Below are 12,324 nucleotides of genomic sequence, written 5' to 3' on the forward strand. Positions count from 1 at the left end.
CAGAAAGGCAAGCAAAATAGAAATGAAATTAAAATTTTTTTAAAAAAATCTGTTGTTTCAAATCTGCAGTACATCTGCTTCTTGGCTCAAAGTGGATTTAGTAGGATGAAAAAAAGAGGCAGTAACCAAAAAAAAGATCAGCTTCTCCATGAAGGAAGGTTAAATACAAGGGCAGCTTAGTTTGGAAGAGAGGTGGCTGAGATGCGCTGTGGGAAATCTGGAAAACAATGAGTGATATGAAAAGGGCGAAAAGGGATCATTTGATTACTGCTTCACAGACCCCAGAATCCTGTGACATTGGAAGGAAACGAAATAAAATAAAATGAAATGTTTTTTCATACCATGAGTAAGTTGTGTAATTTATTATTCTCTGTCAGGCAGATCCAAAACGTATTGATTGAGGAAAGGTCGGGGTGGGTGTTGCCAGAAGTAAGATACAAGTATTCTCCTTTTTTAATTTTAGTTTAGTTTTGTTTGGTAATGGGCACTGTTAGAAACAGGTCACAAATACTGATTGATTGTGGCTGTCCCTGTGCTTCTGCATGTACAGTATCATACTCTGTTACTGGTAACATATTTGAGACTTGAACTACCAAAGCAGTCTTTTATGTTGTAAGTTCTCTCTGTCAGCTTCTGTATAAAGTACCCACAGACTATTGGTTTAGCACTGCACACAGACAAAATCTTTCATAATACTAGGGTTTTGTTGAAAATTAGGGCATGTTAAAACTACAGTTGTGTGCATAACCTGAAAAATCCTTCCTATCTTTGTACTTTTCAGAAGCTAGTTACAGGAGGGCATATCTCTTTTTTCCATTCGATCTGTTCTGTGCTTAATGCATGAAACTGGTTCTGGAGGGGGGTAAGAGTTGAATAACAAAGGAATGCATTACCTGACTTAAGAATTACAGAAATGGGGTGGTATGGAGTGTAGGAAACCAGGCTGCAGCTGGGTGATAGGATCTTCAGGTTAGCTTCAGTGCTAACATGCTGTTAGTGTGATTTGTCAGCTCCCAGTTAGACTGCTTCCCCACTGAGATGTCACTTCTCTCTCATGAGTCTTCTGAGGAGTGCTTTTATACTGGTGTATGTATATTATTCTTTTCTGCTAGAGATGGCTGAAGCAGCAGGTGTGGTTTTGCTAGAAAACTCTTATGTCATTCTGGAAGCTTCTGTGGAGCTTTTCGGTGCTGTTGAAAATACCAGTCTGAACAACTCAGGGTAAATTTCAAAGGTAGAAGGTACCATGAATGTGAGTCTGAGATTGGTTTTTCCTTTGAGGGTAAGTGCTCAGCTGTCAGCACCTGTCTCTGGAGAATGAAAGGAAGTATGTCCTCCTCTAAAACACTTGCAGTTGGCAGATCCAACAGCTCTTTTACTGCGTAATCTGCCAGTGGAAGGATTATGCAGTTTTTTCCTTTAAATTAGCTCATGCATTTGACTGTTTTACTTCCTAAGTCCATGCACATTTGGACCAATAATGCATGTGTTGTACAGCCAGCCTTGTCTGAGGAATGGTAGGACAAATAACTAACACAAATTGTGGGATTTTTATTCTGCAGATGCCAAGAGCTCATCCCTTACCTCTTCACAGCAGAGTGTTGACCAGGTTCTTTCTCCTATTTCAAAGCCATATTTGCTTTCATCTTCTGAGTCTGTTCCTTCCTCACCATCCAGTCATGGCCAGAAAATCAGGTAACATTGTTTACAAAGCAAGATTTTTAACCTGCTTTTTAAAGAAACATGTATCTAATTGTTCACAGTGGTAGCTGCTTTTACAAATCAAGCCAGCCATTAATTTTATACGTGAGAACTTTTCTAAAGGTGAATAAGGATTTCCATTTTGAATATCATGCCTCAAGTGGAACTTGTAAAAAGCCCAAACACTTTGGTTTGCTCTGAGCAAAGCTATGTCTCTTTAACTGTGTCTCTGTTTTTCACATCTGTGACCTGACTGATGAGCTTCTGCTAATTGAAGCATTTGAATTTCTGCTGCCTGTTTGAGAATTTAAATCAAGGCAGTTGTACATTCTCACTTCATTCATTAACAAACTGTATTGCTAAATTTATTACTTTTTTTTCCCTCTCTGAAGAGCTTGTTCATGTGCCTGTTTTCAAAATAGGATTTTCCAGTCTCCTTTGCATGTAGGAATGGGATGGGTAACACAACTTTTCTCTTTTCTTTTGTTGCTTTTTTTAAGATCTTCTTAAGGTAAATTAATAACTTGACAAAGTTAGGCTGCATTAAAATGACTTTTCTTTCATCTCTGTATCTCCTATTTCCATGCCTGAAGTTCTTCTGTTCTTAATGGCCAGTGTTCCCTCCACTCTCCAAAACTAAGAATATGTGTCTTCAGAAGCAGCTCTAATATTTAACTTTTAGTATTTTTTTTAAGATGAGACAACTGAATTGTCCTTAACCTGCTAGCCATCATTCCTGATTTGATGGCTGAAGAAAGCTTGTGCTGGGGCACCTCTAGCAGGCATGTGTAGGGCTTTTTTATTTTGTTGTTATCAAGGCCTCAACATACATTTAATGCAGAGAGGGTCTCTTATCTGGTTAGAATTTTGGGAGAGCCTTTATGGTTTTTGTCTTCAAAATGAGCTGTTGGGATTTTCAGGGACTGTGAGGTCAGTTTCCTTTAAGTATTCCCTTGAGGCTGTGTCTCCTTTTTCCCTACTCATTCACGTTTTCTGTGGTGTGTCAGATTTCCTGTACTTCTCTGACAGACCTTAAAAAGTGAAGGTTGAATGTTAACCTGCATGTTAAGGTGACAGGGGAAAATGCTCTAATCCTGTGAGGGACTTCACTTCTTTGAAGGATTTTATGGACTCCATCCTGTTTGAAGAGTGAACAATATGAGCAGAGGCCAGACCTAGGTTTGGGAAGGCAGCTATGGTTTGTTGTTGATTTCTTGGGTTTCTTATGACAAAGCAAGGGTATAAGGTCCCAATAATTGTCTAGAACTTGCTGCTTTCCCAAGACTTTATTAAAAGGAAAACATTCTTTTGTTGCATATTTTCTAATTTCACGTGCCTTTGACTGTTTTCTGTTGCATGAAATATTTGAGAAATGCATGTGTGGGCTTTTCCAGTTATTTACTCATATTATTAGGCAAATGCCACATCACTGATGTGTATTGTGGGATTAGTTTATGACCTGTAGATTTTAAGTGGTAATGGGAACTTCTTTGAAAAGAAAAGAAAAGAAAAGTGAATATGATGCTGTAACATCTGTGGCAAGCTGTTAGAAGTCAGACCTCAGTCAGTGGGGAAGAACAATTGCTTCTATGACTACAGGAGCTCCTTGTTTATTTATGTTCCAAGATAAGAGTGGTATGAAGGAAGCCAGTAAACACAGACAGGAAGACTAGAGTGGTAAGGCAGATTATTACCTAACTGTTTGTTTGTTTGTTGTTTTGGCCTGAAGAAACCAGCTGAGGGTTGTTACTGAGGCAGTGGGTTCTCTGTCTTTTTAGCAGTGTTGCAGGACACAGTATTGAAGAAAGTGGCATGTGTGTCCTTGAACCTTGCACCTTTAAGAATTATTTAGCACTTAATCATTTCTGTGAAGGAAGGACTCAAAACATGAAATAGACTTCCAAAACCTTGAAATTTCATTTACTCTGTGCTATTTAATTGACAGGGTATTTTTCCCCGCTGACATCACTGAACTATCCTTCTGACAATGCAAATTTATTTATCTGTGCCCAGATTCACTTTTTGTTTATGAACAAATCTTTTTGTTGGGGGTATGTTTTGTATTGTTTGTTCTCCACTTTTGCTCCATGAAAGACCTGTATTCCTTAGAAATTGTAAGCACAAACATACTGAGGCTGTGATGAAGAGCACCAGCTGGTGTGAAGTAAGCTCCTTTATGAAGTGCTGATGCTGAATTTCATTAGTGACCTGCACTCCTTTTGCTGTTCTAGTTCTGGTCAGAGTTTAGTAGCTGGGTCACGTGGGAGACATTATTCTTTCACATTATCTTTCTGATGAGATAAACGGGGATTTAGAATGAGGGCACTAGCCCCATTTTTGATAGAACCCAGATTTTCACCCCTGCATCTCTGTTTTGCCAGACATCTAATCCTAATACATTTCAAACACATCTGTTAAGATGACATCAAAATGGGAATTAAACTGTAACACAGAGCTTAAAAAGGCAAATTTCTTAATTTTCAGTTGACTGTCACAATTCATTGTATTTCTCCTTTTTTGTTGTTTTTTCTTACTCCCTTGTATTTTGTTTTAATGTAATGATTTTACGTCACATAAAGGCCTTGGGGAAAGGCTGCAGGGAAATGGAGTGGACTTTTACTAAAAGTTAGAGAACTGGATTTAAATATCCTGTATTTGAGTCAGAAAGTTTAATGGATTTTAGTGTTGGTTTAGTCTGTTGCTTAGCGAGTGAATTTCAGATTGCTATTTGCTTAAAAGTTTAGCATTTATATTTATTAAATTATTTATATTCTTCCTTATTTTTTCAGACTTCAGAGTCAACAGACAGATAAACAAGATTTCAGCGATGTCCACAAACCAGAGAAACTAAGGTATGAGGATCTTGAAGAACACATTTATACTCTTGAAGGTAAGTTTTAGTGCATTTCAGACAGTTTGTTTAACCTTAGGGCTTAACAGTTACAGGACAACTGTCTTCATAGTTTTAAGACTGTACTTGGAGAGAAAAAATTCTGACTGATTTTGGAATTAAGAAAACCAAATATCTCAGATGATGAGGGATTGATTTTCATCATTCTTGCATCTTTAGATAATTGTATGTAGTAATAAGCAGACATTAAATTGAGTTGGTTCTGAAATCTGTGACATAATTTTGTTCAGAAATCTTGCATAACCTTGTTCTGATCAACGCTGTAGGTCTGACCGTTGTTTTGGAATGTTTTTAAATGGTGTAGAATTTTTATTTAAACAGAAAAATGTACTAGTATGTGAACTAAATTGAGGTTTATTATATTTGCTGCATAAATTAGAACCAGGTTCTAATTCTAAAGATAAGTTTCTGTGGCTGTTGTATGCACTCCTAATTTTTCCTTCAGTAAGTGAGGCATAAATAGTATTATGAATTAGAAGTTGCTATAGGGTGTGTGTAAATGTGTGAAGAACTCCTGCAAGTATGCTGTCATTAATCAGCATCTCTGAATGGTTTTGGAGCATATGGTTAAGTTACTGAAACCTGAATTGTATCCTAACTTTTTTTTCTCTGAGGTCAGCATTTTATTTATTTGCATTTCTGCTCTCTGTGATTGCATGCTATAAAATGTTTCCTTCTCTCTAAATGCTACAGGGTCAGTTTTCAAAAATCTTTGATATAACTAAGGTACTGTAGAAAGAGGAGGATAATAAAACTTAGTGTACTTTATAGCCATTTGTATATGGAGTGAGATACAGAAGCACAGTTACTGGCCTTACTTAGTTTTTCAGCATTTGAGTGACATCCTAATGTTGAACCTGAGCAGCCTGATCTCTCATGAAACTGTGGGTTTAAAGTAATGAAGTTGTCAATGAGAAAGCTGTGAACAGCAAGTTAATCTTTCCTATTTCCAGATTTCGTTAGGTCTGTAAAGTCCTGAGGCTGGTGGACATGTGGCATTGTGTGGTGTAACTAAACTCATAGTTGGTGAAGAGATTGTGATTGCTGTATGGGAGAGTTAGGGGTATTTTCTTTGAAACCAGTGATTCTGACTGGTGTGAGTGGTCTCCTGGGTCCCAGACTGGCTTATGCTTTTGGTTGTGGTTAGGTCATATGGAAGGTGGAGTGGAGCCCTGGCTCATTCTCCTGACCCTGTGAGAATATGGCTTTCAGTATTTTGAAAGGAACTAACCAAAAAAAGATGTTTGTTTAAACAGCAGATGTGCTGATAGTGTTTAGTGATAACTAGCAGAAGATAATGCCTCATCCGTGCATTTCTCTGTGAAGCTTTGCGCATTACTCAGTTGGGTTTATTTATCTCATTTAGCTTCCTTTTTATAAGCTTTAAATGTATTATTTGAATGTGAACCAAGCCTGTAGCCAGTAATGGTTTCTATTCATCTCACATTTTAATTAGCCTTATATTTATTTGCTTAATTTTGTATGAGAGGCTTTTGGGAATATGTTACATATTTCACTTTTATTTTATTACATATGACAACAGACTGGCATTTTCTTGGAAATTAGGGCTGAGTAGATGCTGTGCCCAAGTAAGGTATTACTGAATCATTTGGTGATGTGTGGTGGACAATAATTGTAGGAGTTTACATGTGCTGATCATTTCTCAATCAAGAGTACTTTAGTGGGGTCAGACTGCATCAAAAGAAAATCTCAGTATATAGGAGGAAATCAGAATGGCTAAAAAGGGGAGGAGGTAGCTCAGGAGAAGTGGCTGGGAGCGGCGGATAAGAAAGTAAAATCTAAGAAGTAAATACAGAGAAAGATACAATGAAGAACAAAGTGGATAACAGTAGGAAAAACCAATGAATTAAAGGAGATACCAGAAAATATGGAAGTCTTTTAATCCTACTGTGAGTGAGTTCTAGAAAGAAAAGGTCAGCAGGTTCTCTTGGCAGCAGCTGCTTTTAGGTGATGAGCTCATCTTAAGGGAATAATGCATCTCTTGCTGTCCACCCTTAAAAAGGGAGTGAAAGTATACAGAGTTACCTTTTTTCTCCTTTGCAGAGTAGTTAATTCATTTTATACTGTAATGGTTTTGGTTTGGGTTTCTTTGTTTGCTTATGTTGTTAGCATTCATTTTGAAGTTAGAAGTAATATTTAACCAGGACAAATTTATGAAAGGAATTTTTTGATTATTTAAATATTACATACCCTGATACTTATTGGTGCCTCATATGGAAATAATGTTTTTGTTGATAGCTTTATAATTTAAAGAGAGAGCAACAAAACAGAATAGATTTTATTTTGAGTGTGATGGCCCATTATTTTGGTCTTACAAAAACCCCCATATATAGGAGTTATATTCCTAGGTGAAGCTGGTAGGAATTACTCTTGCTTTTGTAAGAAACTGAAAACATTCTCCTAACTTAGTTAGACTGACAGCTTGACAGAAATTTTCCATCATGCTTTCTATTGTTCCTTTCATCTATAGTTCCTTTAAAAGAGTTCTAATTTAAAGAAATTCAAACCATTCAGATAGAGGCTGATCCGTTTGGTTGACATGGTTTTTTCATGCAAAATATTTCAATTTTATAATAATGTGAAAAAGAAAAATGCTTGATGGTATTTGAAGGATGAAAAGTTGATGTTTTCTAAAGCTTCACCCAAAACCTAAAGAGATATATAGGGTATCTGTGCTCTGTTACACTAAATGCTTGGGAGAATAGTCCTGTGTATTTCAGGCTGGCTATCTAGAGGTAATGGCCACATCTTGGTTATCTCTTTTTTTTTTTTTTTTCTATCTCCCATCAAATGAGATAATAGCAGTCTGCATACTTTGCAAGTAAATAATTAAGAAGCAGTTGAGTATCACAGCAGTGATCAAAGAGGAAGGACAGTAATTGTGGTTTTGTGACTTCAGAGCCACCTTTCACAGGGAGAAGATAGTATAATGTAGAATATCTGAGTTAGCAGCATCCATCCTGTTCATTGAAGAAGGCAACGATCCCATTAAAGAGTGTGTCATCAAATAGTTAAAGATTGTTTTTATATTCATAAAAAGGATGAGCTGAACTTGGACATACAATTTTTCTGTGACTTGTATCTCGATTATGTAAGGAAATGAAAACATCTTGGGTTTCTGTTGTATATTTCTTCAGTTTTGGCTTTATAAACAGATGTGTTCCAATAGCTAATTTCAAAACTAACAATTCTGTAATGAAGGAAGCAAGTACAGCCTATGATAATTCTTAATTCTCAGGGAGATGATCAAGCTGAAGGGAAAATGCTCAATTAGTGCTGATATTTTTGTGTTCTAATTTAGCCATTCCCACACTGAATCCATTGCTGTGCTCCACTTTTGCAATTACAAAATAGTGAAGCCATTGTTCAAATTTCTTCTCCAGCTCAGGGGAACATACCAGAGGAGTGTGAAAGTGATGTCTTGCATCCATCTGGGGACATCGTTGATGGAAACCATGTCACAGCCCCTGTACCAGCAACAGCCACTTCATTGCAGGACTTAAGTGAGTTCTCAGCTCAGACTCAAAAGAAAGTACCCTTTTAAAATGTCAAATGTGTATAAAAGTCTGTAGGTATGTATGCTGGTGTGGTTGAAAAATTTTCCAAAAAGTGCAAATTCTGTACTAAAGAGGAAAGAGTGTTTTCTTTTGCTGTTCTGTATGAGGATTACTTTTTTTCACCCTGGTTTTAGTTAAATTTGGTTTTAATTTCAACATTCTTGCCACCCCTCCCAACCCCCTTGTCCAGCATCTGGTGAAATGATTTTTTTTTCTTTAGGGTAATTATTAAATATAATTTCTGTTCTTGATAGGAATGAGACATTAAATATTTTGGTTTGAAGTATTTTATGTACTGCTTGTCTGGATTTTTTTTCAATTTATTTTTGACTGTTGGTGAACTGTATTATCACAATGCAGTTTTAATTCTTTGGGTAGATGAGAATGATTTCAATCAGCATATGCTGCTTTTCTAATTGTTCTAGATGGAAACATTACGGTTCTTTTTATTTAGAGAGGAGCTTTGTAGCTTCTCATGATTCCCAGTACTTAGTTTGCCCATCTCATTGCTATTTGATGCTGTTCTTTGTAGTCAGCTTTTTAAATATACTGGTCACATCAACAGTATGTCCTGCAGTAATTTTCAAAGGGATTTTAAATACTTTGCTTCTTAAATATAAAGAATTGTATCCAAACCCATTGCAGAGGGGGAAAGAATCTAGTAACATGGAATTTGGGATAATTAAGGTTTAATGAGAATGCTCATGAAAGGAATGAGAAGTGCAGTGATCTATCAAATCTCTGGCCTCTACTTTGGCTCTACTCCTTAACTATTGGTGAGTCATTTATCAGTTTAGAGGTGGGAAAACACATTACCCAATACCCAAGAATAAGTTTGGGGTGTGTGTGTGTAAACAATATATCGAGTTGTTCTCCATTTACTGCTAACGTTATACAGGAACCTGGTACTTATTTGTATGCTCTTGTAGTGATTACTGAAGTACATAAATCAAATGATAGATGTTGAAATAATTTTTCACAGCAGTGCTGGATCAAAGGCAGATTGAAGAACAGAACAGAGAAGTTGACAAAAACTTAGAAGAAGAAAGGAAAAGAAGAGAAGAAAGGAGTGAGAAAGAGCAACAGGACACTTTGGAAAGTGAGCAAAAAGAAGTGGAAAAGCTTAATGAAGAGGTGGTAAGTTAATTAATTTCTGACAGTAATGCAGCTCTGTAGTGCCTTGCAGTTTAGGATTGTTACATGTGTTACTTAGTTAAAAATAGATTTAATTCCTTGAAGTGAAAGTAGTAGAGACTGAGTTATTTTATGTACTTGTGTGATAAACCAGAGTGTCACTAGAATGTCTCCTTATGCCAAGTAACTTTTTCACTGGAAACAGATGCTTTTCCTTCCGTGCTTCATGAAACTGGAAGTTACAGTTTTATGGCCACTGTCACCATGCTGTTGGAACAAGCTGAACATTTGCTGTCTCCGTGGTGTGGCCACTGCAAGTGGGACACCACCAGTACATGTTAATGTCCATCTGTTCATTAGCCTCTGTCAGGGTGTCCAGGGTACTCTGGAAAGCAGAGGGTATAAGGGGACCTTGAGTTTGCTTAAATCCCTTTGAGCTTAAACACTGCATGTTTACGTAGTGTTCTGGATTTTTAGGTCCTGTTTAATGCTGTGTAGACTGGTATGTTTTACTGAGGTTAACATGAAATTCTGCATTTATTGCAGGTACTAAGGTATAAATGTATTTTCCTAATCAGTATTTAATTTTTATTTTTGTATCTTAAAGTATATCCAAGACTCAATGAAAACAGATGAAGAAATAGAAGATAAAGGGGAAGTAAAATCTGAGCATAGTAACACTGGTGCTGAAAATAATGTAAAGGATCCTCCTTCAAATCCATTAGAAAAATACATGAGAATAATTCAGCAGAGCAGAGAGCAGGAACTGGCAAACAAGGTGATTACTCTCAAAACACAGTTCCAAAAATATTATTGACCAAATTTGTGTCTCGCTAGGCATGCTTAGGAATGAAAATAATATTCACATTTTTAAGTTTTTCTTAATGTAGAAACTTTATGTAACAACCTGCAGAGTGTCTGGATTTGTGTAATGTTTGGAAAAGTGTGATGACCCAAAAGAAGAAACACTGAAAACTTTCTTCTATAAGGGTTGCTGGTGTTCTCTGGGTAGGAAGTTTGTTTGTTTTTTAAGGTACCAGGACAGTATTTAAATGTCCTCAATTTTTAGCTTAAACTGCATTTAAATACAGTTTGAACCTACACAGGTCAGTTTGTGTTCCTCTAACACAACTGATAGAATTTATTCTGGCAAAATGGAAAATTGGACTTTTAAAGAAGAGGTATGGGTGGGTATTACTTCAGTGAGGGAAAGCAGGATGCTTTTCTTCAGACATGATCCCAGTCTAAATTTCCAAAGTGTTACTATTCTAGGTCCAATGTAGCATTTGTAGAAATAGGGTTGGTCATTCAGAAGATTTTTATTTTCAGTTATGTGCCTTAAAAATACAGATACTATTAGAGTCACTTAAACTTTGACTTTAGAACTGGTTAGAGAAAGTGTATTTTCCTCTTGGTTGCCAGGATTCAAAAAAAGAAGACATAAGAGAAGTGTCACTTTCAGAAGGACTTCTATCAACTGAAAAGGATGACAGGTAAGGCTCCTGTATTAATCACTTCTAGAACACCATATTAACAAATAATAACAATAAATTCTAAATTAATACATAGATTTAATATGAATTACATTAAGAGACATCTGCCTCCTTAAAAAGCAACATAAATTAGTAATCAAAGCAAGCATGTTGGAAAAATTGAGGATCTTTCCAGTTCCTGTACATGCAGGTTAAGCACTGTTTGGAACTCACAGCTGAGAGCTGCACTCCATGATCTGTTTCAGTAGCTGTGGCAGTCACAACTCTTTACCTGCAACTGAGCAGCATCCAAATTCCTTGACAGAGAGCTGGAGTTTGAGGGATTGTTCTTATGTGATGACCCCCTGGGTGAAGGTTTGTCTGTGCCGCACCTCGCCCATGGTCTGTTCCTAGCTTTGACTTTTCAGTAGCATCGTGGCCTTTTAACACACTTTATTCAGAGATTTTGGCTGCCTGCACTGAGTTACAACAGCCCAGGCATTTCCTCTGGTTCTCCCTACACATTGATAAATAAGGATATGTAGGTTTTAGTTGCTTGCAAACGATAAACCAAACAATCTTCCATCAAATCTTTCAGTTTCTTTGAAGATGGAGAATTCAAAATAAGCAAAAAATGTGGAGCAGATAGAAAAAAAAACCCATAAAGGTTCACCATAACCATAGGAATGATTCACTATTATATGTGCTGTTGAACATAACAAGCCCTACCCTGCTGCTCCTGAATTGGCAGCAGTTGTGTTTGAGCACTACAGAAGATAGCTCTGCTTTTTGAGATACAGGTGATGGCTTTCAGTTAATGAAGGCCCAGATCCTCCTCCTTTAGGGCTGGTTTTATTGCCAGCAGTTCACTGAAACAGCAAGAGAATTGAAGCAAAGGCAGTCTCTTAACTATTGCTTTAAAATGAGTATTAAGATTTAAGATAAACTACATTAGACTCATAACACCTTTTTTTCCTCTCTCCTATAATCAATAGTGTTGCAGACATTTCTCATGGAGATGTGGATGAAAGCTTCTGGTGAACAATAGCTACTGATTTTTTAATTGTTATTCTTATTATGAGAAAGATGTTTTTACAGTAGGTTTCTGTGTGTAATAAATGTTAGGCACCATTGCAGGCTGTGTAATTATAAATTAATAAAGTCGATTTGGATCTGTTTCATCATTTCAGTCATTGACTTCAAGCAGTGAGTCCTGATGTGTTACTAATCCAGGAGGAAGCCCTTGGGTGCGGTGGGAGAAATAACAAAGCAGGGAACAAAAACTGATCAGTATGTTTGGGTAGATTTGTGTTGACACTGAATTCCTCTAAACTTTGTCAACTTTGCCAACCCCTGCCCCCCAACCCCTTCTGCTCCAAATGGTTCAAAGTATGGGTGGAAGAAACAAAAAATTCCATCATCATCACCTGCTTTTAAAGGTGTCCTGTGGAGGCACTTGGCTCACACAGAGTGTGGAGTGTGACAGACCCAAGCTAAGGTGCCCCTTCTGCTGCTATGGCAGGGACAG

General features: G+C 37.0%; 1 protein-coding gene across 3 annotated transcripts in view; it reads left to right on the forward strand.

Moving 5' to 3' along the window:
• OFD1 (OFD1 centriole and centriolar satellite protein) overlaps positions 1 to 11,955 on the forward strand; it is a 29,957-nt gene extending 18,002 nt beyond the window's left edge. The window contains exons 17-23 of one of the 3 annotated variants that reach the window (XM_082278353.1): positions 1,563 to 1,695; positions 4,491 to 4,591; positions 8,017 to 8,136; positions 9,173 to 9,327; positions 9,932 to 10,102; positions 10,747 to 10,817; positions 11,792 to 11,955. In XM_082278353.1, the coding sequence (XP_082134479.1) occupies positions 1,563 to 1,695; positions 4,491 to 4,591; positions 8,017 to 8,136; positions 9,173 to 9,327; positions 9,932 to 10,102; positions 10,747 to 10,817; positions 11,792 to 11,837 (797 nt within the window). In that variant the 3' untranslated portion in view covers positions 11,838 to 11,955. The remainder of the gene's footprint in view (positions 1 to 1,562; positions 1,696 to 4,490; positions 4,592 to 8,016; positions 8,137 to 9,172; positions 9,328 to 9,931; positions 10,103 to 10,746; positions 10,818 to 11,791) is intronic. The other 2 variants (XM_082278354.1, XM_082278355.1) reach the window with 2 other exon arrangements.
• The last annotated feature ends 369 nt before the right edge of the window (positions 11,956 to 12,324 follow it).

Source organism: Coloeus monedula (genome assembly GCF_965178545.1).
Source record: "Coloeus monedula genome assembly, chromosome: 3".
NCBI classification, from domain to species: domain Eukaryota; kingdom Metazoa; phylum Chordata; class Aves; order Passeriformes; family Corvidae; genus Coloeus; species Coloeus monedula.